We start from the raw sequence: 27,991 nt of genomic DNA on the forward strand, positions 1-27,991 counted from the left end.
ATCCACTTTTGGCATGCACCTGGCACTCAACTCTCTCACCTGTGGCTCCAAGGATCTTTGCCAAGAAAACGCCAAATGGGGCCATGAAGAGTTAGAAATGACTGAAAAGAAAACAGCAACAGTTAATATTTATAGATGGTCCTAGAAGTGGTACCATCTTGGGACCCTTTCTTTGCTCTTTCTCATTCCACTAGTCATTGTGGAAGGGGGTTCACATAGCACTGGGGACCATTTGTCATATTTCCTTGTTTCATGGGTGGTTGCCATTTCCAAAGAATTCCATTGGTCTCTTGGTGATGGTCCTCATACTTAGCTAGTATGTATAGCAGAATCTGTCTTGAAACACGTGGAGCATCCTAGAACCTGACAGCAGTCCTCTGTCAAGTCCACCGGGCTTGCTTAAGAGACCATAGTCACTCTTACATTACATTGAGGCAGTGGAGTAGGACTTTGTGGAGAAATATAATAGCGAATAATAAAATTTATGAAATTTGTTGACCAAATAGAACTGTTATTCTGAAATCTTTTTTTTTTTCATTTTGAGTTTTGCCAAGGGCCAATCTAAACTTCAAAACTAAGTTAAATTAATAGGAGACAAGTTACTGTTCAGAAGCCCAAATTGGGGAGTCAAAAGATCCTGCACCTTGTTCCAATTTCCCCACTATATAAACGTGGGGCAAGTCACTTTTACCTCTCTAGGCCTCAGTTTCTTCATCTGTAAAAGGATGAGGTTGGACTGTATACTTTCTTTTTTAAAAATTTTATTTTATTATTTTTTTTTTGTGAGGCAATTGGGGTTAAGTGACTTTCCCAGGGTCACACAGCTAGTGTCTGAGGCTGGATTTGAACTCGGGTCCTCCTGACTCCAGGGCTGGTGCTCTATCCACTGCGCCACCTAGCTGCCCCAACTGTATACTTTCTAAGGTCTTTTGCAGAAGTAATATTCTAATATTTGATTTTATGTCGGGGCTCACAAACCCACCAGACCAGACACATCATTATCTGTTCCTTCCCTTGAAATAGTCTTCTTTGAAGTTGTTATCTGGTGAGAACATGTCCTTATCATTTCTCTGCTTTCCTTTAAGCATTGGACACCATTCATCTTCAATGAAGAGAAAGCAAAAAACCTTTGCTGCCCTGCCTAGGCTATGGGACATTCAGTTCCACTGAGACCACCAAGAGGTTGCTTCAGCACTCATGATAAAGGATGGGGATGGGGGGGGGGAACTTGCTACAGCCAGCCGGGAGACCCCATTGGCAGGAGGATTAGCATTGTTGAGTCTCTTAATTACAGATGGTACCCCATACCTCAGCCAGCTATTTCAGATATGTATGACATTTTAGTCATATGGTAGATTGGATCCTCATTTGTCCGAGGACCTATACACATCTGATGCCTACCCTATGCCCCTCCCCTTCCTTACTGAAAAACCCACCGGAATAAATAATAGTAGCCAACACACACACACACACACACACACACACACACACACACACACACATAATTATATAGAAATGTATATAGAAATGTTGGCTCTGTGCTAAGGGCTTTACAAATATTGTTTCATTTGATCCTCAGAACAACCCTGGAAGATAGGTGCTATTATTACCCCTATTTTATAGATGGAGAAACCGAGTCAAACAGAAGTTAAGTGACTTGGCCAAGGTCAAGAAGCTAGGGAGAGCTTGCGATTGGATTTGAAATCAGTCTTCCTAACTTCCAGTTCCACAGTTCTATCTGCTGCATCCCGTAGCTGCTGAAAATATTGGACAGAGGGCCAGTTTACACCTACTACCTCTGTATCTCCGAGCCTCAGTTTCCTCAACTATAAAATGAAAGGACAGAAGTAGGTGGCTTTTTAAGGTTTTTTCCAGCTCTAAATCAAATGAACGATCCCATGAAATTGTGTCCTCCTGAGCATTTGGGAAGCGGGTCGTATGTCCATGACCAGACTCTGAGTTTAAGTGCATCCCAATGTAGGTTGGATGCTGCTTTGTGGTCTTATTTGCCTTCAGTTTCATGTTTCCTCTTATATTAGAGGGAGAGTTTCTTTACTCTAACCTTAGTGACCAGGTACCCTTTCAACAAATGTTGTTTGAGTAAAGGAGGATTCCCTGAGGTGGGACTAATGGTGGATCTAGTGTGAGAGTCAGTCAACAACCTTTAAGTGGCCACTCATTATACTAGGCTTGGGAGATAAAGGAAGGCTAAGACGATCCCTGCCCTCAGGGATCTTATAGTCTAATATTTGAAGCTTGAGAATCAGTGGAGCTTCACTGCAAAGCCTTATTACCTGCTGAGGTTATTGGGAATGGGGTGAGGGGTGTTCTTGGGAGGAGGGAAATACAGACCTGTGCTTTAAATAGTTTGGGAGAACTTTTGGCCTGGAAATCCAATCCACTTGTTGTTTTGGTGGTTAGTCGTGTCCAACTCTTCCATGACCCAATTTGGGGTTTTCTTGGCAAAGATACTGGAGTAGTTTGCCTATTCCTTCTCCAGCTCATTTCACAGATGAGGAAACGGAGGCAAACAGGGTGAAGTGACCTGTCCAGGGTCACACAGCTGGTAAGTGTCTGGGGTCTAATCTGAAATCAGTTCTCCTGACTCCACATTCTGAACTCTATCCACTGTGTGGTAGAAGCCACTGTTCGCTAACAACTATGAGAATACACTATAGGACGTGAAATCCAGAAGCAGAATATTTAATGATTCAATTCACTGAGCATTTGACTTTGTAAAATAAATATTTGTGTCTCCAGAGCTAAACTCAGATGTATCCTCAAAAAGGGAAACAAAGGGAAAAACAAAATGGTTCCTTGCCCTCAAGGTGTTTACTGTGGAAGTGGACTCACTAGGTATTTGAGGAAGGGGGAAGGACACGGGGAGGGGGGGGGAGGGGGGGTGCAGGCGGCTTTCAGATTGGAGGTGGCCCTAGTGCCTCCTAGGAGTCTAAGAATTGTGAGAATGCTTTCGGGGCCTGGGGGAGAGCCTACGGGTGGTTTCTTATGGAATGCTTGAAACAATATGGTTGCCCTAAATGCCCCCTTCCCCCCAAATAACAAAAAAGTTGGGAGTCAACTGCTTTAGCTAACTAGTCCTAACATAGTCCTCATTTCTAACATCTTGGTAAGGATTAGAAAAGGTGCTGATTTTTTTTTTTTAGTAAAAAATAAACAAATGTAAACCCACCCACCCCCCCCTTTTTTGAAATTTCCTTACAAAGATGCTTTTTTTTTTTAAGTGAGGCAATTGGGGTTAAGTGACTTGCCCAGGGTCACACAGCTAGTAAGTGTTAAATGTCTGAGGCTGGATTTGAACTCAGGTCCTCCTGAATCCAGAGCCAGTGCTCTATCCACTGCGCCACCTAGCTGCCCCTGATGCTTTTTTTACATAGAATTTTATTTTCCAAAATATATGTAAAAACAAATTTTAACATCAATTTAAAAAAAAAATTGTTCCAAAGTTTTTTTTTTCTCTTTGACAATTCCTCAGTCTGAAGTTTTGGGAGTTTTTTGACTGTTTTCTCTCACAACCTAGCTAATGTGGGAATGCTTTCCATGACTGCTCATGTATAACTTATTTTGAAATGCTTGAGTTCTAGTGGGTGGGGGGTGGGAATGGAGGAGAAAGAGAAGTTGGAACAATTTTTTTTTAAAAGATGCTTTTTAAAAGTCTTGAAGTTTGCCTTGTCACCTCCAGAAGGAGATTAGAAACTAGAGCTTTTGAAAGTTATATACTCATTCCTTCTCCCCAACGTACATAACATCATGGACAAATTGAGACCTAGAAAAGGGCTTAGGGATCCTCAATTCTATGGAGGGGGGAAGGGAGATCACCTGATTCATTAGTTAACGGACAAAAAACCTCAGCTAGAATCTCCTGGTTCCCTTTCCCCACCACTTTACTAGGCCCTAATCTATTCAAATCATTTGAACAAACACTTGTTAATTTCCCACTTAGTTCCCGAAGATAAATAGAGACAGACTTTACCCTCAGGGAGCTTACTCTACTCTAAATAAAATTAAGTGCTAAGTGGGAGAGGATGAGAGTTTCTATCTGGGGGCTGGGTCACTGTGATTAGAAAGATTAAACACAATTCCATCCTACAACTGTGTTACCCAACTTGTTTTTAAATCTATCTGGGGCTGTATCAGCTTTGATCTAAGACTGTAGAATCTTGAAGTTGGCAGGAACCAGAACAGTCAGTCACCTAGCTCAAGATTCGTCTCCGCAGAAATTCCACTGACAACATTTCTGACCTGAAAATTTCCTCCATTGGTGCGTACCCTACTTTAGAAGATGATTCCATCATTGCATAGGGCTGGTTGTTAGGTTCTTCCTTGGAAAGAAGGGAGGGAATAGTTGTTTATTAATTGCACTGTGTTAAGCGCTTTATAAATATCTCATTTGGATTTCACAACAATCCTGTGAAATAAATGTTATCATCCTCAATTTACAACTGACAAACTGAGATGGGAGGCTGTGACTTGCCCAGGGTCACACAGCTAGGGGGTGTCTAAGGTCAATTTGAATTCGGGTCTTCTAGACCAGGACTTTTTAAACTTTTTCTACTCGTAACCCCTTTTCACCTGAGAAATTTTTACTTGACTCGGGATACATAAAATAGGTATACATAACTTTACTGTTGCCAAATTTTTCATGACTCCATGAAACTGTGGGTCTCAACCCACAGTTTAAGAAGCTTTGGAGCTAGACTTCAAGTCAAATGCTACTGCAGCTCAGGAGATAGGGACCTCAGGGGCCTTCTAGTCTAATTTGGACCAGAATAATATTGGAGAACAAGGACTGTTTCTGCCTTTCTCTTTATCCCCAGTCCTCAGCACACTTGAGTGTCATATAGGAGGCATTGGCTGTCTGAATAAGAATCCCCTTCTATAGCATCTGCAGCAAGTGGTCACCTTGTCTTTGCTCAAAGACCTGAAATGAAGTGGGGGAAACTCATTCTTTCCCGAAGCAGAACATTGTTGCTTTTTTTAATTTTAATTAAATCTAATCGGCTTCTTAGCAACTTGTACCCATTTCTCCTAGTTTTGTCCTCAGGCCAAATAGAGGTGGAATCCTCCCTCCACCTAACAGCCTTGAAGATGGTTTTCATACCTGACCCCTGCCCCCTCCCTCCCCCAGACTTTACCCCCGTTAACCATCTCTGATTTAAAAATAACTAATGATGCTGTGTTGCCTCCTTTCTTCGGCTAGAATTAGTACATAGCAGAGAAATTTATTTGGCTTTGCCTCTCCTCTATCCCAGCTCTGTAGCTGAGTAGTCATTTACCCCCAAGGTTCTTGTCATTTCTTCTCCCACATCTCATTCCTCCTTGTGGGTTCCAGTCAGGTGCACAATGGCAGTTCCATTCGTCATTCCCTTCACCTTGTAAAGGATGCAATGATTGCGAAGGCCAGCCGCTTTGCTTAGTGACTCTGATCTTGGCAGAGGGAGTGACGGCAGATGTACCCTATCACCATTGTCTCATGCTTCCGTGCCAGGTTTGTGATCTGTTTCTAGATCTCTGATTCCAATTCTTCCTTCTGTCTCGGTCAGCTGTAGTATGTCCCCACGAACGAGTTGCTCCTGTTCGTTTCTACATGAACACATTCCAGCTGGGCAAGTTAATGATCCTCTCAGGGCCGGAGGCAACTCTTTAAAAACTCTTCTGTCCAATGCTATCACAACCTTCTTTCTCTCTACATCAAACCTTGCCCAAATACTTCCTTGAGTATTCCTGTCCACCTCAGGTTCTTGGTTCTTGACGTAAAAGTGTTCTGTCCCAGTTTTTTAAACAAGGCATACCTTTTCTGGAACCCAGTGTGTAATGTAGAATTTCCTCCCTTGTGTCAGGATTGATAATTTACCCTGGTTATTACCTGGACTTAAAATCATCTACATTTAGACGTCTGAAGCCATGGGTTTTATACTTGGCTGCCTTCAAAGATATTGTCTTCCACGAATAACTGGTCTTAATGCTAGTCATCATCTTAAGTCAAACCGAAGCCCCTCTGTGATTCCAAACTTGGCAGACCAAGAGGAGAGGTTCCCCTTCCTTTGTTTGGTCTAAAGCCTTCTTGATTAAATTTTCTCCCAAGCTCTTTGTGTGTGCAATCCATCCCTGGCCAGGAACCTTGTGTTATGTTACTGTGTTTTAAGTCAGGGTCCTGAAACCCAAACCCTGTTCTCAGACATCCTCTTCATCAGCTGTTCACTTTCCAAATCCTTTTCTCCTTTGAGTCTCTTCCATTCATATGACAGCGTGTTTCAAAACACATGTGCCCATAATGTCTTCAGTTTTTTTGTCTAGGACTCTCATGATACTTAGTAATGCTTTCTAGGTTTACTATGGTGGCATTTACCCCCAAAACAATAAATTACCAGAAGTGAGCAGTCATCGAGGTTAATAAGTTTAGGGGAAATGTTGTCCTGGCTATGATAAGTATTACAGGAAGACAGACCTTTCTATTGTTAATTCTAGTTGACAAATAGTGGCGCCCTTAGGAAGTTCACCATCACCATTATTCACCCTTCCTCTGATGACTCCTGGATGATGCCTCTGTTTATGACACCTCTGCATCCCCATCATCATTTGTCAGAGCCCAAGAAACTGTTTCCTCTTCCGGGGTTCCAACTCCCCATACTATAGGAGCCTCGGCTCTATTATTTGGCTCTGAGTGAAGCCTAGAGATTGCCACCGCAGTGGTCCCCTCCCCTTCTCCTTCTTCAGCTTCTTGAATTAGTTTTGGATTTGGATTCAGGAAAACCCATTAAACACTGTCTTGGGCATTTACTAACTGGCCCTGTCAAGTTACTCGACCTCCCCAGCCTCAGTTTCCTCATTTGTAAAATGAGGATAATAGTATATCTACTTCACAAGGTTGTTGTGAGGATCACACGAGAACATATGTAAAGCTCTTTACAAAGTCATTTGCCAACTTTATCTGCATCACATTCCTCTATCCTCCAAACTCCTTATGTGTGTTAAAAATCCCCTTTTCATATCCTATTGACTCTCTTTGGTCTCCTTGATGTCTTTTTCATTATTTCAAAGAGCACTTCATTCTTGATCATCCAGATAATAGAAACACACTCCTCCAGCCTGTGCTTTCTTCTACCCTAGGATTATGCTTTTGAGTATCATGTGAGTTATAATAATTTTAACTTATGGTATTGAAAAGTTGCAAAACACTTTCTTCTTTATAACCCTGTATATGTGTGTGTGTGTGTGTGTATATATTATCCATATGTATATGTATGTGTGTGTGTGTAACATACATATGTGTGTATTGAGAATGTGATACCTATTTTGCGGATTACTTTCTTCATTTGCCCATGGTCATATAGCTAGAGCAAAGCTTCTTAGTCTGGGGTCTGTGAATTTAGATTGGGGTGGAAGCAGAATTACATCCCTCTTGGACCCCTTGAGCAATATGATGAAGACTTCTCAGAATATTTTTAAATACAGAAAATAACATTCATAGAATTACAAAGGAAACAAATTATATTGAAAAATATTCATCAAAATATTAAACATTAATGGCTCTCAAGTTAAGAACCCCTGCTTTAACTGAAGTTTTAGGATTTCCTTTAATTATACATGTTTTTTAAAAATGATTCTTTTATGAAGGGGTTTATAAGCTTTACCAGACTGTTCAAGGAGTCCATGGTACAAAAAAAAGGTAAGAACCAATGAGCTTGAGAACATGGAGGTAAATTTGGACATAAGGTCTTCTGTCTCTAATCCAACATAATACCCCCCTTCACCCCATTGCTTCATGAATATGTGTGTATATGTATGTGTATATTTGCATATGTTTGCATGTATATATGTATGTATATAAGTGTGAATATATGCATTACTTGATATTGACAAAGACACCCATATTTCTCATCTTTTACTAATACGTAGTTTGTTTGGTTTTTTTGGGGGGGTGTCTATGTAGAGTGCTTCATTTTCTTGTGTTCTCTTGGTTATAGAATGACCAAGAGATGCTTGTGTCCAGACCAGCCCTTTGATCAATAGGGAGTGTATGAAGGTATGAAGTATATATCAGGTGTTGTCCAGGGACAACAAAGAGAACTGAAAACAAGTACTGCCTGATGTTCCCCAAAGGTTTGGGAGGGCAATGACAAAATGACAGGAGTCAGAGGTCCAGAATAGAGAGAACCCAGAGGACTGGGGGGAAAAAAAAGAAGGCACAACTAAAGACTGGGAAAAGAGCAATGATCAGCTAAGCTTTTCCTAGAGCAGAAAGTGGGCCCAGAGAAGAGTAACTGAAGACCCAGCGCTGACTGGAGCAGCCGGTGTGTGGGTGTTCCCTTTTTCCTGTTTGTATAAAAACTGGGACTATATGGGGGCAGATGGATTTCTAGAGGTAGAGGAAGTCTTCAGAGCCTGGCTATGGGGGTTTCTAGGAAAGGTAGCAATTTTAGTAATCTTTTTTTTTTCTTTCAGTGGTGTCTGAATTTTTGTGACCCCATTGGGGGTTTTCCTTGGTAAAGATTTTAGAGTGTTTACCATTTCCTTCTCCAGCTCATTTCATAGATGAGGAAACTGAGGCAAACTGGGCCGAGTGACTCGCTCAAGGTCACACAACTAGTAAGTGTCTGAGGACAGATTTGAACTCAGGTTCTCCTGACTCTAGGCACAACACTCTATCCACTGCACCACCTAGCTGCCCCTAGGAAATTTTAAGAAATAGCAGTTTTCTTCTCCCCCACTTCTTGTGAGGGATTGAGATTGTTAAGGTTCCATCCAGGTGCAGATCCAGAAGTGTAATTAGTGGAAGGATGTTCTGCCATGCCAGGAGTGTGGGGGCTAAGTTGAAACAGTGAAGGGGGAAGCTGGTTATGGTGCCAATTGGGGGCAAAAGCTTACCCTGTTCTATAAAATGACCTTTATAACTTCTATTTAGGTTAATAGAAATATAATTTTGCCAGCTAGGTAAATCCAATGGATCTAGTTGGTGTTGATCTGTCTGTTGCCTTATTTTTAAACAGGAGGATGCAGTTGGGAGGAACAGTATGTGGATAATATTGGTGCACAGAGATGAAAAAATGACTGTGGTTTGAGCCCTAATCTCCAAAAGTTCCCAACTTTCTCCTGGCCTAAAGACTGACCAGATTGAGAGAGAATTTCAGTTTTGCTTCATTAATTTGGGATAAATTTCCCAAAAGGCAGAACTAAGCTGGATCTAGTATTTTTCCTTCTTCTCTTCAGGATAAATTGAGTCACAGCATTATTATTATTATTTTTTTTTTGGGTGAGGCAATTGGTTAAGTGACTTGCCGAGGGTCACACAGCTAGTAAGTGTTAAGTGTCTGAGACCAGATTTGAACTCAGGTACTCCTGACTCCAGGGCCGGTGCTCTATCCACTGCGCCACCTAGCTGCCCCCACAGCATTATTTTGATACCTGGAATAGGACTGAGTGTCACGTCGTAGGGTCTCAGTCATCTTTCCTCCTCCATCAAGCATAGGTAGAGTCACTGATGACTAGGGATTAGAAAGTGTCTGGTGGGCGGGGGAGGGCGGGGGGAGGTATGGCTGGACCTGGCAAGCAATGTCCCTGTCCCAGAGGTGGGAGCCATGAGAGAGAAGGAGTATCTTTTTCCTTTCCAGCTCTCCTTCTTCCCTCAATCTTATATCCAGACAGAGACATCTTTCTAGTTTAGATTTTCTTGGGATTCTGGGTAGAGCCAAAAGCAGACACTTCTCCACTTAAGGTAGCCTGTGATGTTTTAGGGGAACCCGGTGTAAGGGTTACATTTTGCAGTTTGGGCCATTATGGTAAGAATATTTCCGACATATCTGAAGATTCTGACACTATTGCCCACTCTGTCCTTCTTTGGTTTCAGTGACAACCATCTCTTTTGGTTCTCCTCCTTCCTAATATTCCTCTTCGTTCTTTTGCCAGCATCATCATCCATATGTTGACCCCAATGCTCTTAAACACTTTCCTTGCATCTTTTACCCCACGTATAGAACTTCTACCTCTTTAAAGATTACCCATCCTTTGAAGTTCAGCTCAGTACTTCTTCCATGAAGCCTCCACTGATAGTTTCAGTCAGTAATGGTCTTTGTCCTAACTTTATGGAGCACTTTATACTATTACCAGACTCTCCTCCAAGCATTATACAATCCAGTGATTCTGGCCTCACTGTTCCTCCAAACAAGACACTGAATTTCCCAGCTCCTGAGCATTTTCTTTTTTTTTTTTCACTTTAGAAAAGGTTTACTAGAAAAGTCCTATGCTGGTTCGTAATAAATTACTTCAATAAGTGTGTGTGTGTGTGTGTGTGTGTGTGTGTGTGTGAATGATATAATTTTTTTTTAAATCCCACACTGAACCAGTGTTTTCACTGGATGTCCCCAGGGCCTAGAATTCTCTCCCTCTGTCTCCACTTCCTGGCTTCCTGAGACCTGAAGGTCGCAGCTAAAACCCCATCTTTTACTTGAAGCTATTCCCTACCTTCCTCAATGTTAGTCCCTTCCCTCTGAGATTACCTCTAATTATCCTTCATATGTCTTGTTACATTTGTTTGCATGTTGTCTCCCCCGTTAGGTCGTAAGTGCCTACAGGCTGGGACTTTCTTTGTATGCACTGTGCCTGACACATAGCAGGTGATCTATAAATGCTTGTTGACTAAACTAGATGAGGAGCTTTATGAAGGCAAGTGGCTGTTTCCTTTGTGTCTTTCTGTGAGCAAGTGTGAGTAGTAGAAAAGTAAGAATCTGCAAGGTGCAGTCATAATGCTTTGAATATTATAGGTGCATTTAATTGAATTGCTTGGGATATGGGAGGAAAGGAGTGGAGATACTAGATACTAGATTTGTGTTTTGCAAGACTATTAAGGCTTACTCAAAAAAACCACAATTTCCTTGTCAATATTATGGTTTAGTCTAATGAGAAATCAAACTTTTGCAGCTAGGTGGCACAGTGGATAGAATGTTGGGCCTGGAGGCAGAAGGACTCTTCTTTCTGAGTTCAAAACTGGCCTCAGACATTTACTAGCTTTGTGATCCTGGACAAGTCACCTAACCCTGTTTGCCTCAATTTCCTCATCTGTAAAATGAGGGAAAAGAAATGCAAAGCAGTGCAGTATCTTTGCCAAGAAAACCCCAAATAGAATCAATCACAACTGAGAAAAACAATGAGAAATTCTCAGAGGAATGGACAGAATAAATGACCTGTTGATATTACATCCCCTTTGTTTCTTGATATTCACAATTTCTGTTACAGCAGGGGTCCTTCATCTGCAGGCCCTGAACTTTTAGTTCCGCTGCAGAGCAATGAGGGTTAAGTGACTTGTCCAGGGTCACACAGCTAGTGTCAAGTGTCTGAGGCCAGATTTGAACTTAGGTCCTCCTGAATCCAGGGCCGATACTTTATCCACTATCACATAACTGCCCCCTGAACTTGCTTTTTAAAAAATATTTTGTTAACCATATTTTGATAGAATGGGTTCCTTGTATAATCACATGTATTTTATTTTATATAATATTTTTTAAAGTTCTAAGAATGGTGCCATGGGCTTCCCCAGACTATCAAAGGGGTCAGACACATACAAGAAAGGTTTTGAGCCCCTAGTGTGTACCATTTGACAATCCAAGCCAGAGCCATTAATTATGGAAATCATCTAGGTCAGCGGTATCAAATTCAAATAAAAACAGATGAATATTGACTTAAGGGGACCTCAAATTAACGTTATCTGTGTTTTATTGTATTTTTATTTATTTTATTAATGTATTAATTTATTAATTCCCAATTACAGTTTAATCTGGTTCCACTTTAGCCTTACTTTTTTTTTTTTTTTTTTTGTGGGGCAGTGAGGGTTAAGTGACTTGTCCAGGGCCACACAGCTAGTGTCAAGTGTCTTAGTCTGGATTTGAACTCAGGTCCTCTTGAATCCAGGGCTGGTTCTTTATCCACTGTGCCACCTAGCTGCCCCTAGTCTTACATTTTCACCTCTGCTCTAGATTAACTTTTTCATTTGACAGATGAAGAAACTGATCTTGAGAGGTTAAGTGGTTTTTCCACGGTCACACAAGTTGTTGTTCTTGTTGTTGTGTTTAATAACCTAGGAAACCTACTCTCTGAACCTAAATTCTCTGACAGCAAATCCAGCTCTCTTGCAATGGGCATCATGTGAATAACTCTCTTCAGACAGTTGAACTATAGCCTACAGATAGGGCATCAGCATGTGTGGATATGGAGAGAAGAGACATTTTTTCATAGGATTTTCCTATCTCCCCCTCCCCCGAAGTCTAGAGCAGAATAACCAGAAGTATGAAAGACATTCCACCAGAATGCTGTTTATTGGATATTTGGCAATGGCTACATTTATTTATTCATCTTGACTTGCCCAAGAATTCCCATGTTGGATTTTTCTTTTAGTCTTAATACTTTTAAATTTTAAGGAGGCATCTTACCACCCCTCCCCCCACCCCCAATAAACTCCAGGTGGCTATTATCACCTCCAGGATCAAATATAAAATCCTGCCGCCCTCACCTCCTTTCCTGTTTTCTTGTACATTATTCTCCTCCATCTATACTTCAGTGCAGTGACACTGACCTCCTTAGCTGTTCCATAAACCGGACACTCCATCTTTTGGTCCCTGGCATTTTGACCATCCACCAAGCCTGGGATGGTCTTCCTCCTCATCTCTGCATCCTGAGTTCCCTTGGCTCTTTTTAAGTCCCATCTAAAACCCCATCTTCTACAGGGAGCCTTTCCCAAGTCCTCTTAATTATAGTGCCTCCCCTCTGTTAATTATTTCCAATTTCTCCTGAACAAATCTTATCCTTACAAGTGTTTATTTACTAGTCTCTCCCATTAGATTAGAAACTCCTCCAGGGCAGGGACTATCTTTTGCCTTTCTTTCTATCACCACAGTGCCTGGCATATAGTAAGCACTTAATAAATGAATAAATGCTTTCCTTGCCAAGATTGGGGACTAGCAATGTGGAACACTGCATATAGTAATCAAACTGTTCTGATGTGTTGGTTAGTTTTGCTGATCTTCCCCCTACCCTTTTTTATTCTTTGTAAGAAGGGGGGTGGCTCCCTGGGAAAGGGAGAGAGATGGGATACTATGGGAAATGTAGGTAATGTAGAAACAAAAGGTATCAGTTTTCATAAACTGGGTCAGATAAATCAGGTTGGTGAGCATAAAGTCTGAAGGAAGGATCTTAAAATTCACAGTGAAGGGAGAATAAGAAAGTGATGGATGCTTAAAAACCGCACCAAGACTTTGGGGACAGCATCTATATGGACACAAAGCAGAGTCTGTAAGGAGGAGGTCAGGGTGGATCAGAGAGTTAAGAGGCACAAGAAAGTTAAATGCTGACTGTGACACAAGTACAAAAACTGGGGAAAACCAGAAAACTGTTCTCTACAACAAGCACCCCTCCCACCTGCCTTTTTTTTTTTTACCCATGTGTGTTTTAAATTAACATTTCAACCTATTTTGTAAGATGGAAGAAATGCTTTTTCTTCTCTCTCCACAGAGAATATTTTTTTAACTTGAAAGACAGAACAAACATGCCTTTCTTAAAATAAGTGGAATCTTTGAATACCAGCATCTTTCCCCCAACCTCCCCCTTCCAACCCCTATGAGTTGCCAATATAGTCAACTTTCAATTACTCAGTGACTGATTTATCCAGCCTGGCAGTAATCCATACTTCTTGCTTCTCCTCCTCCTTCCTTCTGTTGCCCTTTCCTTCTCTCCTTTTACCAGAGGGAAGATGGGGAAGAGGAAAGAAAATGGATCAACATTTGGACCATTTGCTACCTGCTGGGTTACTATTGAAATTCCCACTGTTGTTCATGATTATAGTTTCTGTTCAACCACAGATTGGAAGGAGTTTGGTCCAGTCCACTTTGCTATATATCATCGCTGGCTCTGTTTGGTTGTGATCATGGCCTGGCCCGCTCTCTTCCCCATTCAGAAATTGGCTCTGTCTTTCTCTTGGCATGCCCTTATGCCCGTGGTGCCTTTGTTTTCCACCTTTCTACCCTAATACCCTCCTGGGGAGCCTGTGCATTTCAGTTGGGGGACCTGCCCCAGAGCAAGGACAGCCACTTCTTTCTGACCTTGACTGAAGCAGAAGGACTTAGCTGAGACTTGAATCTCTTTGTTGACAAGGCCTTTCTACCCAGAGCTCAGGACCTTTGGTAGGCATCTGTTTTCAAAGGAATCTAATTTCCAGAATGAATATTATCTAGGGTGTCATCTAGAGGAGAGAAGAAAGAAAAGAGCAAACATGTTCCCAAGCACTCTGAGAGGCATTAGAGATTGTGGGGAGTTCAGATTTCAGGGTCAAGAGGAGGGTTTGAGAGAGCAGAGGAGACATAAGAAGATTTTAAAGATTGGGGGAAGATAGGAGGCAAAGGAATGATAGTAATGTAAAGGAGCGCTGAGGGGATAAGAACAGGAGGGGACAAAGGAAGAGAATTCTTAGTGCTACAAGTGATGTCAAATCAACAGGGAAAAAAGCCCTACCTAAAAAATAAATATCCGGGGCAGCTAGGTGGCGCAGTGGATAGAGCACCTACCCTGGAGTCAGGAGTACCTGAGTTCAAATCTGGCCTCAGACACTTAACACTTACTAGCTGTGTGACCCTGGGCAAGTCACTTAACCCCAATTGCCTCACTAAAAAAAATAAATAAATAAACAAACAAACAAATAAATAAATAAATGTCTGTACTCTGCAGGCAGAGTCTAACATTTTGGTATTTCAATAAATGTAAAGTGACCACAGAATCATAGCTCTAGGGTTAGAAGAAATCTTACACCATCTGTTCCAAGCCCTTTATTTTACAGATGAGGAAACTGAGGCCCAAGAAAGTTATGACTTACCCAAGGTCTCCCAGATCATGAACCCAGGTCCAACTGACTTCAGAACCAGTGGTCTTTACATTGTACCATTCTAATGCTGTTGAATAATTTGGTTCTATAACATAATAACACAACAAATACCTTATCAATATTTGCTTTGGCGATCCTTGAAATGTCTACCTTCCTTTGCTATTCTTGACTTTTTGTTCTTCCAAATGAATTTATTATTATTATTATTTTATTATGAAGAGAAATGTCTTCATTCCCAACAGCAACCATAATAGTATTTATATCATGCTTTGCATGTTATCTTGTGACAACCTGGTGAGATAGGGGAAAGGAAAAGGGAGTAAGCATTTAGATAGCCCCTAAAATGTGCTAGGAACTGTGCTAAGGGCTTCACAAATATTTGATAGGTGCCATTAGTATGCCCTTTTTACAGATGAGAAAATTAAGGCTGACAAAGATGAAGTCATTTGCCCAGGTTCACATAGCTAGTATGAGAGGTAGGATTCAAATTCGGGTCTTCCCTATTCCAACTGTGATGTTTTATCCCCTCAACCATGGGCTGCCTTGCCCGGTCATCCCTCCCTTTCTAAATCCCACTCTTACCCTAATTTACATTCTTTCCTGTTCCTTTCTGTAATACTCTATTGCTTCTCCCTGTATCCCGCCTCCCCCTCTCTTTAGTCCATCCTGAATGCCCGGGCCAGAATGATTTTAAAGTGACCCATCAGCTGGTTTCTTTCCATCTCTCAGGACCTCAGCTGCCATGCTACTTCCTGCAAAACTAGGGGGTCATTTTTTAGGGACCTTCTGAGCCGAGGAGGATCAGATAATAGATTGTGATCCGGAAGAGATCACACAAACCATCTGATCTAACTCACCCACAACCATGGTGATGAAACTGAGGCCCAGGGAGGCATGTGGTCTCATGCATGACAAATATCATACCCCTTCAGTGCTGTAAATTATATGAGTCTGTGTCCCATCCCTAGGGACTGAAAAACCTTCTTGGCTCCCGTTGTTCATGGAATCAAACCTGGCTTCCTTAACTTGTCATCCCAGGTTTTCTACAATCCACAGTTCCCACTATGCTATTCACAAACCCTCAGTTCTAGCCAGACTAGTTAGACAAAGTAGAACAGAAGTGCTCATTCAGAACTGTCCCCTCCACCCACCCCTGCCTCCATCCTAATTTGGGGATTCCACCTGTCCCATTTTTACTGATTTGAATCCTACCTATTCCTCATGGCCCAGCTGCCCTGACGCCAACAGTATCAGCTTTTACCTGGCTCTTCTATCTTATTAATTGATCCTTCACTAGCTATTCCAGGGGAGTGTCCTCTGAAATTCTGTCCTTGGTCCTCTTCTATCTATCCTTAGCAAACTTATCATGGCTACAACTATCAACTCTCTATGTATACTTCTCAAGTCTGTATCTCTAACCCAACTCTCTCTCCCAGACTCCAGATCTCCATTTCCTTTTAGGTATACAACAGCTACATTTCAAACATAAAATGTCCAAGTCCAAGCTTAGTATCTTTCCTCTAAACATTTTAATTATTATATGTTTTGCACGACTTCATATGTGTAATGAGAATTGTATTTCTTGCATTTTTAATGGATTGTGGGAGGACAGGGAGGAGGGAGAGAATCTGGAACAGAAAATAAAATATTTTTTTGTTTTTGTCACACAGGGTCACACAGTTAGTAAGTGTCAAGTGTCTGAGGCTGGATTTGAACTCAGGTCCTTCTGAGTCCAGAACCAGTGCTTTATCCACTGTGCCACCTAGCTGTCCCCTAAAATAATATTTTAAAAAGAACACGTTCTAATGATAAGAGCTGATCCCATGCCTCCTCCCACTCCAATCCACGGACCTCCAGAAAGCTGCCACGGATTGGAGGCACTTTGATTTCTCCATATTCACAGGTGCACCTTCTTCCAAAACTCACTTCAACATCAGTTGGGGAAAGGTATATATGAAGGTGTGTGTGTGTGTGTGTGTGTGTGTGTGTGTGCGCGTGTGTGTGTGCGTGCGCGCGCGTGTGTGTGCGCACTTGCAGCACACACACATACACAATCTGAGTAATTAGGATTTCTGGGTAAGTACAGACTTACATGTAAGGAATACATGCATGTGGTCAGAGCGTCACTGGGGCAGTTCACACCTCTGACATTCTCCTCTGATGCTTTTTTTTTATGCTTCAGTTTCTTCCGCAGGGTATTTATTGCCTCTCTTTTCTCTACTGGGTGTTGTGTTATCTCTCTTCCAGTTTCTATGAGCCTGCTCTCTGTCAGCTGCTGATCTTCAGTTTAAAGGGCCTCTGTGGGTCATGGGCTGCTCTCTCCTATCATCTGCAGGGATGCAGTGATTAGTAAACCTCATCCATTCTAGGGAGGGCTAACATTCTTTTGCTCTACTAACATGAGGCCAATATGGCTACCCCACCCCCACCCATGCCCCCCAGGCAGCTAGTGTGAGCCAACAGATAGGGCCTGGTTGAGGGTTATTCTCCTTTCATCTCTCCTTCTGGCACATTCGTAGAAAATTTCTGGGCCCAGCCAACCATGTGAGTCTGTTAGAAAATTCCTTCATTCATGTTAAATCTGACTGTCAGTTTTCTCTTAAGGGACAGCATCCAACAAAAGCACAAAGATTATTTGGGGCCAGAGAAAGTTATCCCTTCTGCCCCCTTAATGCTCCTTCTTGCCATGCAAATGAACCTGGGGCCAGGAAGAACTGCAGGTATTTTTTTAGGTGAAACTATATGACCCGTTGACCTTGACCTTAGGGCCTTTGTTTTATATGTTGGAGACAGGATAAAAATCCAAGGAAAGTGATATTTGGACTAGGGAAGAGGAGAGAAAAAATGGTTAACCAAGGCACCATTATCACAGGACCTGTGTTAGTCACAACTCTTCTTGTTAACTGAATAAACTTGGCCCAGGCATCTAACTTCTCTGGGGTCTTTGATTGTTCACCTGTAAAATGACAGGGTTGGGCTAGACTCATCCTCATCCGGCTTGAAGTCCTGAGAACCAAAAAGATAAGGGAGGAGATGATAGGGAGAGCACCAAGCTTCTCTTTCTGACCGATTCAGTTCAAGTCACTGGGATATTGAACTCTACATCTCCAAGTCCTGAAAGAATTGGCAAGTATGATTGCTGCCCTGTTAACAGCAATTTTGAAAATTCATAAGAGAATATAAGACTGGAAGTAGACAAAGGTCTCTATTTTCAAAAAAAGAGAGAGACCGGGGATCTTCAAATCATAGCACAGTGAAATTGCCTTGAATTCCTGAAAGGATTTTTAAATGCTTCATTTAAAATGGAAAGGGAATAAATAAGCATATTTCTATATCACCTGCTATGTGCCAGGTACTTTATAGATACTATCTCATTTGATCCTCACAGTAGCCCAGAGAGGTAGGTGCTATTATTATCCCCATTTCACAGTTGAGGAAATTAGGTATACAGAAATTAAGTGGCTTGTGTGGGATCACACAGCTGGTTAATGTCTAAGGTCAGATTTGAACGCAGGTCTTTCTAACTCTAGGGAAGCTAGGTGGCATAGTGGTAGACCTGAAGTCAGGAACACTCATTTTCATAAGTTAAAATCTGGCCTCAGACACTTAGTAGCTGTGTGACCCCAAGCAAGTCACATAACCCAGTTTGCCTCAGTTTCCTCATCTGTCAAATGAGCTAGAGAAGGGAATGGCAAACTAATCAGTGGTAACTGCATCCAGACAACAGTCCTCAGTGTATCAGTGGCAATGTGAAAGGAGGTCTCTACTGGAATGTCCAAAGGCTCTGTCCTCACCCTGTGCTGCTGGGTAGTTTTTTTGTTGTTGCTTTGTGTCAAAAAGGAAAAGCACCTAAAATAATCTTTCCTCCACTAGTAGAAGCATTGTGTTCAAGAATGAAGGAGATAGTGCAGCCTCAGTGCATTCTTCCCCAGTTAGGCTGCCGGTTAAGTCTGCAGTATAGTTCTAGGAACCACATTTTAGGAAAGATCTTGACAGAGTAGATCAAGTTTGAAGGAAGGTAACCAGAATGGTGAAAGAATTGGAGAATACAACATTTGAGAATCAGCTCAAGGGGCAGGTAGATGGTGCAGTGGATAGAGCACTGGCCCTGGATTCAGGAGAACCTGAGTTCAAATCTGGCCTCAGACACTTGACACTTACTAGCTGTGTGACCCTGGGCAAGTCACTTGACCCCAATTGCCTCACCAAAAAAAAAAAAAAAGAAAAGAAAAAAAGAAAAAAGAGAATCAGCTCAAACGTTTGAAGGTCTGTCAGGTGGACAGCTAGGTGGTACGGCAGATAGAGCACTGGGGCCTGGAATCAGAAAGATCTGAGTTCAAATTTGGCCTCAGTCACCAGCAGTGTGACCCTGGGCAAGTCACATAACCTTGTTTGCTTCACTTTCTTCATCTGTAAAGTGAGCTGGAGAAGGAAATGGCAAACCACTCCAATATCTCTACCAAGAAAATGCCAAATGGGGTCATGGAGAGTCAGACATAACCGAAATGACTGAACAATAACAACATGTGGAAAAGGGATTAGATGTGTTCTTTTTTTGGCCCTAGGGGTTTTAAAATATTCATTATTATAATATACTTTTTTAAATCAAAGAAATTCTGCCTTTCCCTCCCACCTCTTTCCCCCAACATTGAGAAAGCAAGAGAAATTATTGCAAACACATAATCAAGTAAAAGCAACAACTATACGGGTCATGTCCGAAAACCAAATGTCTCAGGCTGCCTTCCTGAATTCTTCACCTCTCTAAGTGGAGGTGGATAGCTTATGTCTTCATTAGTCCCCTGGAACTGAGGTTGGTCACTACATTGGTCAGAACTGCTCATTCTTTTTGTCTTTATGGTATTGTTATCATAGTATAAATTGTGCTCCTGGTTCTGCTCATTTTACTCTGCATTAGTTCACACAAGTCTTCTCAGCTTTCTCTGAAACCATGCCCTTCATTATTTCTTACAGCTCAGTAGTATTTCATCACATGCATATGCCATAACTTGTTTAGGAATTCCCCAAATGATGGGCATCCTCTCATTTTCTAACTCTTGGCCACCATAAAAATTGCTGCTATAAATGTGTTTGTGCATATGGGTACTTTTCCTTTCTCTTTGATTTTTATGGATTTTAGACCTAGTAGTGGTGTCATTAGACCAAAGGGTATGTATAGTTTACTAGCTTTCGTGGCATAGATCCAAATTGTCTTCCAGAAAGGATGGATCAGTCCACAGATTCAACAATGGTGCATTAATGTTCCAGTTTTCCCATGAAAGTCCCTCCAGGTCTTTTTCATTTATTTATTTTGATAGTGTAGGCAAGAATTCTTAATTTGGGCTCAGGGAATCTTTGAACTCAGATGAAGTGGGAGCAGGCAGAAAGCATCTTGATTTTCACTAATCTCTAATTAAAATTAAAATTTAGAATTTCCTTCAATTATTTAAAAACATTATTTTGAGAAGGGTGACATAGGTTTAGATTTGGGATCCTTATAAGGAACTTCCTACCAAGGAGGGCTATCTAGAGGCAGAACAGGCAGTAGTGAAGGCTGAAGGTTCCCTATGTTTCTAAAGCCATGGTTTTTTGACTCGTCAGGGCTGTTATAGGAGGCATTCCTGGTATTTTTTGTTTGTTTTTTGTTTTGTTTTGTTTTGGTTTTTTTGCTTGTTCCTTTGTTGTTGTTGTTGTTTTTGCAGGGCAATGAGGGTTAAGTGACTTGCCCAGGGTCATACAGCTAGTTAAGTGGCAAGTGTCTGAGGCCAGATTTGAACTCAGGTTCTCCTGAATCCAGGGCTGGTGCTTTATCCACTGCGCCACCTAGCTGCCCCGGCATTCCTGTTTTGGAGCAGGTTGGCCCAGATGACCTCTGAGGTCCCTTTCAATGCTAATATTCTGCAGTTTGGTGTTATGCCTATTTAAACATGACCATTTCCATGAATGGTACCACCATTCACCCAGTCCTTGACCCTTTTTTGGACCTCACTTCTCATATGTCACTGGGTACCAGTATTTGGTCAATTCTCCCTCTGCAAATGGTGCTTATGTATGACCCACCTTGATATTTCTACTGCCACCACCCCAATACCAGAACCTCATCACTTAGACTGTTGTAATAGCCTAGTAATAGGCCTTCCTACTTTTGGTTTCTTCCCGTTCTAATACAATCTTTATGCTTCTGCTAGACTAAGCAAAAATCTTCTTTGGCTCTCTAAGTTCAGGCATATTGTCTCTCTTTTCCTTGGAAACCATTGAAATGTCTCAAATACCAATATTTTGCCAAATAGCAACTGAATAAAGAATTGACATTTACATAGTGATTTAAAGTTGGCAAATTATTTTGCCAGCATTATCTCATTTGAATGAATCAAATCAGTGGGCACTATAACAAAACTGTCGCAAAAGTCTGGGTGCCACAAAAGATGGAGGATCTCATTCTAGCCCCTATACTGTTCATCTAGAGCATGTCCACCATGTTTACACATGTGTTGGGTGCAGTGTGCATGATTTGCAGTTCATAAAATAGGGTCACAAAGTATATATGGCTATATATAGATATTTGCATGCTCATCTTATCTCCTCTGTTTAAAATAGAACCTCCTTGAGCACAAAGAATCCTGTCTTCTTGCATCTTTGTACTCCCAGCGGGGCTCATTCAGTCACTACCTATGAGACTTTAAGCAAGTACCTTTTTGCATGTTTCCTCATCTGTAGAACTGGGGATTGTAACAAAAGACTTCTTTTTTTTTCCCCTTCCAGTTCTAGAGCTAAGATCTGTGAATGGGCCATAGCAGATGCTCATTACATTTACATTTCTTGTTTTTGTTTTTGTGGGGCAATGAGGGTTAAGTGACTTGCCCAGGGTCTCTATTCACTGCACTACCTAGCTGCCCCCATACAGGGAGTTTTTAATGAAATCACAGGTCCCATAACTATCCACAAATGGAAGGAAGGCTGAGATTGTAAAAAGTGAGCTTCTATCCTGGATCCTTCTATATTTTGACTTTCTGGTGCCTAGGAGAACATATTTCCAAAGAACCAAGCCCTGGACAGCATGAAAGCAGAAATATTTTTTTCCTATTCTTCTCCAAATATTCAAATGCTCTCTTCCTAGGGCTCATCTGTTACCCAGGCTCATCCCCATCTTCTCTGTGCTAAGCCAGAAGTTGTTGTTTTTTTTTAATTTACAATTATAAATGCAGTTGTTATTATCATCATTATTTCAGTGTCATAGATGCTCTGGCAGTCTGAAGATAGTGGACCCCTTCTCAGAATAATATTTTTAAATGCAGAAAATAAAATACAGAGGATTACAAAGGAAACCAAGTATATTGAAATACAATCTTTACACAGAAAGAATGCAATCCATTGTGACCAGCAATGAGTCTGATAACTATAATCATTTTGAAGGATTGAAGAGTATTAGTAATTAGTATTGCAACGACTGTAATGTGATATGACAGTACCCAACTTCTATTGGTGACAGACACAGTTACTGCTAATGCTAATGTGGTTTGTCACTTATATTCATAACTGAAGGGAATGACAAATGTTAGTTGGGAAATTAGTGAAAATAAATATGACATTTTTTCCCATCCAAGTTCATAGACCTTCTCAAAGCTTCTTGATAAACCTTTATGGAGACTGGGTAACCGGTTAAGAACCTCTGATCTCTTAAGTCTCAGGGTCAAGTCTCTTGGTCATTATACACACAGACAGTTCAACCAAAATTAAGCCCTACTGTGTCCTAGGCACTGTGCACTAAGGGTCTTTATCCTTTCTTTCTTCTGGGCCCCTTTGCTTTCTCCCCATCCATCATTTACCAACATACTGCCAAAAATCAGGCCTTCCCAGTGAGACTTCCTTGAGAAATCCTTCTGCAAATGATTCAGTTCATAGAAATATCAAATAGTGCTCTGCTGTATGGTTGGTTGGTGCTGCTGTGTTTTCCTCTGCTTTTGGATTTGCTTGTAAACTTGGCTTGGCACACCAGTCTCTGTCCCCATGTAACCCACACTCCACAAGTCAACCGCAGATGGGCTTTGTAAAGCTTTTGAGATGGGGGGAACACACTGCATGGTCTCTATGGCTGCGATGCAGGGGACTTCACCTCCCTGGGGGGATGTAAATCAGGGATCTCCCACAACCTTTTACAGAGATTGGCTCTTGGTTGCTGCTGTCTGAGCTTCAGCCGCTAATCAAGTTAACAGCTTTATGTTTGATGCCAGAGACAGAAATACCACCCATGGAAACTCTGCCTTTTAGAGTGAGGAGTACAGAGAGGGTTTCTTCTGAAGATTTACTTTTGTGGCAGTTAGTAAAGACCAAGGAGTTTTTTTCTGACATTATTTCCAGGGCTGGGAGGTGGGATTTAAATATGTTCCTGCTCCACAGGTCCAAAGAAAGACAGTAAAGAAATTGATGATTAATAGTTAGAAGCATGACTTCACGCATTTCATTTTGTTTCATTGCAAGCATTTTTCTTTTTGAACTAGACCTGTGAATTCAGTGGTATAGAGTAATCCCAATGAAGAAACTATCAATGTAGATGCTTAGGCTCCCAAGGGATTAAGAAATTTGCCCTGGGTCACACAACTAGTATGTGTCAGAGGCAAGACTTGAACTCAGGTCTTTCTGACTCCTACTCTACCATCCTGCCTGCTAAGAAAATATTGTTAATATTTGATAATTTGTGGCATCCCAAGAGAAGAAGAGGAACTGTAGGGTTTCCACTGATTCCAGGCTGGAAAGATGATCTGGAGAATCAGTAAAGGATCACCTGTGTAAAATAAACATTCATTAAGCACCTGCTGTGTGCACAGTGCTGAGCCCTAACACAGAAGATGCAAAATTGAACTGAAAATATTCCTTCTATGAGCTTATGTTCATAGCCTGGAAGGAAACTAGGGCTTCTTGTAGAGTATATTCCCAGGTGAGGTATCATTTATGCAAAGTCAGGAAAGTGGAATGTCATGTGCAAAGACTAGCTAGCAAGATAATCTGCTTGGAAAAGAAGGATCTTAGGTTTTGAGCTAGAAAGGGAACTTAGAGGTTATTTAGTCCAATAATGCCATTTTCTAATAAAGAAACTGAGGCCCAGAAAGATCCTACAACTTGCCCAAAGACACAGGTAAGAAATGGAAGAGCTAGGATTTGAACCTAGGATCTACTGGCTCCAAATACAACATGTTTTCCACTCAAATGACTATGAAACAAGAATGGTGAAGTATATGGACAGCATGAGATGTTGGAGGACTTTAATAATGCCCCCTAATTCTAGGTCAAGGATTCTGTATTTTATCCCGAGGAGCCATTCGAAGCTTTTGTTGTTGTTGTTGTTGTTGTTTTTGCAGTGCAATGAGGGTTAAGTGACTTGCCCAGGGTCACACAGCTAGTAAGTGTCAAGTGTCTGAAGCCAGATTTGAACTCAGGTACTCCTGAATCCAGGGCCGGTGCTTTTACCACTGTGCCATCTAGCTGCCCCCCATTCGAAGCTTTCTAAAAGAGGGTACACTAAATAGTTCTTCTGAAACTATAAGTTTGGCAGCCACATGGAAGATAGTTTGGTGAAGGAAGAGACTGTAGGAAAAGACCTTAAATAGACTATTACCTTAGCCCAGGTGTGAAATTATAAGGGATTGAACTAAGGGTAGAGACTGAGAGCAGAGAAAAGGCCAGTTGTGAGATGCCTAGGCGTAGAGTTGATAAAACCTTGCAAGTGATGGGATATTAGGGGTAGAGGAATTTCTTTCTTTCTTTTTTTTTTTTTTTTTTTTTTAGTGAGGCAATTGGGGTTAAGTGACTTGCTCAGGGTCACACAGCTAGTAAGTGTTAAGTGTCTGAGGCCGGATTTGAACTCAGGTCCTCCTGACTCCAGGGCCGGTGCTCTATCGACTGCGCCACCTAGCTGCCCCTTTTTTTTGTTTTGTTTTGTTTTGTTTTTGAGTACAGTCTATTTTTGCTGGGATGCTAGGTCTCTTTGAGGATATTGACTTAAGGGTACTGGAAAGGTGCCCACTCTTTCTTGCTTGGGTTTTAAATAGAAAAGTTCCAGCTCTCAAGGATGTCATACTCGATTTGGGGGAGTCATCACCAAGGGGAAGGTTCAGTTGAGGGTGTATGGACAAGCCCAGAGATTTTAAGAGTGGATGGATACAAGGCTTCATGTTCTGATCACTGGAGATTTAACAAAACAACAATGATGTGTAGCCCAAGGCTGAGTGAACCATAGTGAGTCAGTTAATGATCCCTGCTTTGTTTGTCTACACAGGTTTTCTCCTCTCCCAGAATCATCTTGACCACCCTGTGGCTGGTTGACCTGGCAGTCGGACCTACCCATCTAGATCCTCAGGAGAGACTCCTTTGTGAACTGCTGTCACATCAGGGGCCTTATTTGTTGTCTAACCCATTGGAGAAAATGATGTGATAGAGACCACATTGAAGCTCTTTTTGGAAAAGTGCCCACTCGCCCAAAAAAGAAAGTGGCTTTTTTTCTTGCCCTGCAGAACAGACAGTTTCCAATTCAAAGATGCCGGCCAAGACCCCGATTTACCTGAAAGCTGCCAATAACAAGAAAGGAAAGAAATTTAAACTGAGGGACATTTTGTCTCCAGATATGATCAGTCCTCCACTAGGGGACTTTCGACACACGATTCACATCGGAAAAGAGGGCCAGCATGATGTGTTTGGGGATATTTCGTTTCTTCAAGGGAATTATGAGCTGTTACCCGGGAACCAGGAGAAAATGAGAGTTGGCCAGCTCCCTGGGCATAGTGAGTTCCTAAGGGCAAACAGCACCTCTGACTCCATGTTTTCAGAGACACCTTCTCCGGTGCTCAAAAATGCTATCTCCCTTCCTGCCATTGGTGGTTCCCAAGCTCTCATGTTGCCCTTATTATCCCCTGTGACATTTAATACCAAGCAGGATTCCTTTGGGCCCTCAAAGCTCCCGAGGCTGAGCTGTGAGCCAGTTATAGAAGAAAAAACTCAGGAGAAATCCAACCATTTGGAGAATGGGACTGTGCACCCTGAGGACACCCCATGGAAAGGCAATGGCACAGCATCCCACTACAGTAATGGCCGAGACAGCCACTCATCCAGTCTCTCTGAACAGTACAGTGACTGGCAAACAGAAGATATGTTTGACAGCTCTGTTCCGTGCGAACTCATCAAGGAGAAGACAAACTCAGAAGAATCCCTCTCTGAGATCACAGGATCCCTGCTTTCCCTGCAGCTGGACCTTGGTCCCTCACTTTTAGATGAGGTTCTTAATGTCATGGATAAAAATAAGTTATAGGACCGCAGACCCATCGTCAATGATACTGACAAGCCAAAACCAACCCCAGTTGAAGGAAATGTACAAAGAGCTTCACTAGTTGTATTTGCAGTTCTGCAACGGGTTTTCTAAAATAAGTGTTCCTACAAAATATTTTTTTACCTGTTATGTTGTTTACTGTGTGATATGCTCAGAGCTCACCTTGTGAAACAGAGGAAATGAGTCAGAACCAGTTTTCTGCAGGCATTCTTGATGGGCAGATCAAGAGTTTGCTAGTAAATACACAAGGAATCTGGTTGGGGATGGTGTTTGGTAAGACTGCCTGCCTCATCACCGAAAGGAACTTTGCAGGACTCTGGAGTCCTCAGAGTGTTATCAGAGAAGCAGTGGAGGGAGGGAAGAAGGAAGCATCAAATTCTCTCCCTCATATTTAACATCTAAACCTTTTTTCTCAGTAGAGACCATTTTCTAAGAATTCTATCTGTTTGGGCTGCACTACACTGTAGCTAGGTCTTCAGTGTTAAACTATTTGTATGGTTTCATATTTGAACAACTTTATGGGGTTGGGATTTTTCTTTCTTTGCAGTTTGTATATCCCTACATATTCTATATCTCAGATTTTTGGACCATCAAATACATGTTGGGAAGATGACTCAAGCAAAGTATTACTGTAACTAAATTATTTTTAAAGTTAAAATATATTTTTATGTGCCTTTGGCTTTTTATTGCAGAGTCTACATTTTATAGGAATTGCATCCAAAAGTCATCGCTTGCCTCGTTTCTGTTTGGGGGGGAATCCATTGTAAATTGTGTGTGTGTGTGTGTGTGTGTGTGTGTGTGTGTGTGTGTGTTTTGAGAAGATGTATTAATACTTAGCATTATTTTTGTTTCTTCATCTATTATCACATAAGCGCATAGCACTGCAAACAACAGGATTGTAAAGTTTCAAAAAAAAAGGCACTGGTTATATTCACTGATGCTTCTGCGGAGACTGAGCTGCCCCACCTAATGTTTGGGGAAATGTGGCTCTTGAGACAATACTTGCATTAATTACATAGGTACTTCATGCAACACAATAAAAAGTAAATGTTAAAATGAGCCTGCCTTTTGACTGTCCTGCAAAGGTGTGGGACAAGGGCACTGGGGGATGGGGAGAGGAGAGGAGGGGAGGGAGGGAGGCAGATGATAAAATGGTTGCCTTAAACTCAGGGTAGAAGAATTTTACAGGAGCTCTTGAAGCAGGTCAACAGATAAAATAATTTTCATTTATTTGTGTTAAAAGATAGATAATTTTATTATTACTTGGATTCCTGAGGCTCCAGAAATTAGTCTTATCACCTCAGGAGAATCTGCCAGGCAAAAAAATCTGTATATGGTCAAGATGGAAGAACAAAACTTCATCGCCACTACCAGGATGTAGATTCTTGCCTCTCCATTGTCTCCTTCTTTCCCCAGGCATATAAATATGATCCCATCATGAGCTGCCATGGTTTCCCTTTCTCTGTGCAAGAAATGCTCTCCCAAACTGAATGGACCAAGAGGCAAAGTGTCAATTTCACAAGCAAGCATTTAATAAGTGACTTTCTGTGTTGGGCAATGTGTTAGGTTCTGAGTATACAAAAGGCAAAAGTGAATCTCCCTGCCCTCAGGAGGCAGACCTTCTAAGGTGAAACCCTATATGAAAGCAGACAAAGCCACCTTAATGGGGAAGGGAGGGCATGAACAACTCTGGGGTGGGGGCAGGGAGTGCAGGAAAGGCTTTGCACAGAAGACCTTTATTTTTTTTTCTTTTTCTTTTTCTTTTCTTTTTTTTTTTTTTGGTGTGGCAATTGGTG

At 41.7% G+C, this 27,991-nt stretch overlaps 1 protein-coding gene across 1 annotated transcript in view; it reads left to right on the forward strand.

Moving 5' to 3' along the window:
* CDC42EP3 (CDC42 effector protein 3) overlaps positions 1–27,238 on the forward strand; it is a 36,939-nt gene extending 9,701 nt beyond the window's left edge. Inside the window, exon 2 of the mRNA XM_043990125.1 lies at positions 25,152–27,238. Coding sequence (XP_043846060.1) covers positions 25,410–26,177 — 768 coding nt within the window. The 5' untranslated portion in view covers positions 25,152–25,409 and the 3' untranslated portion in view covers positions 26,178–27,238. The remainder of the gene's footprint in view (positions 1–25,151) is intronic.
* The last annotated feature ends 753 nt before the right edge of the window (positions 27,239–27,991 follow it).

Source organism: Dromiciops gliroides, chromosome 2 (assembly GCF_019393635.1).
Source record: "Dromiciops gliroides isolate mDroGli1 chromosome 2, mDroGli1.pri, whole genome shotgun sequence".
Classification (NCBI taxonomy): domain Eukaryota; kingdom Metazoa; phylum Chordata; class Mammalia; order Microbiotheria; family Microbiotheriidae; genus Dromiciops; species Dromiciops gliroides.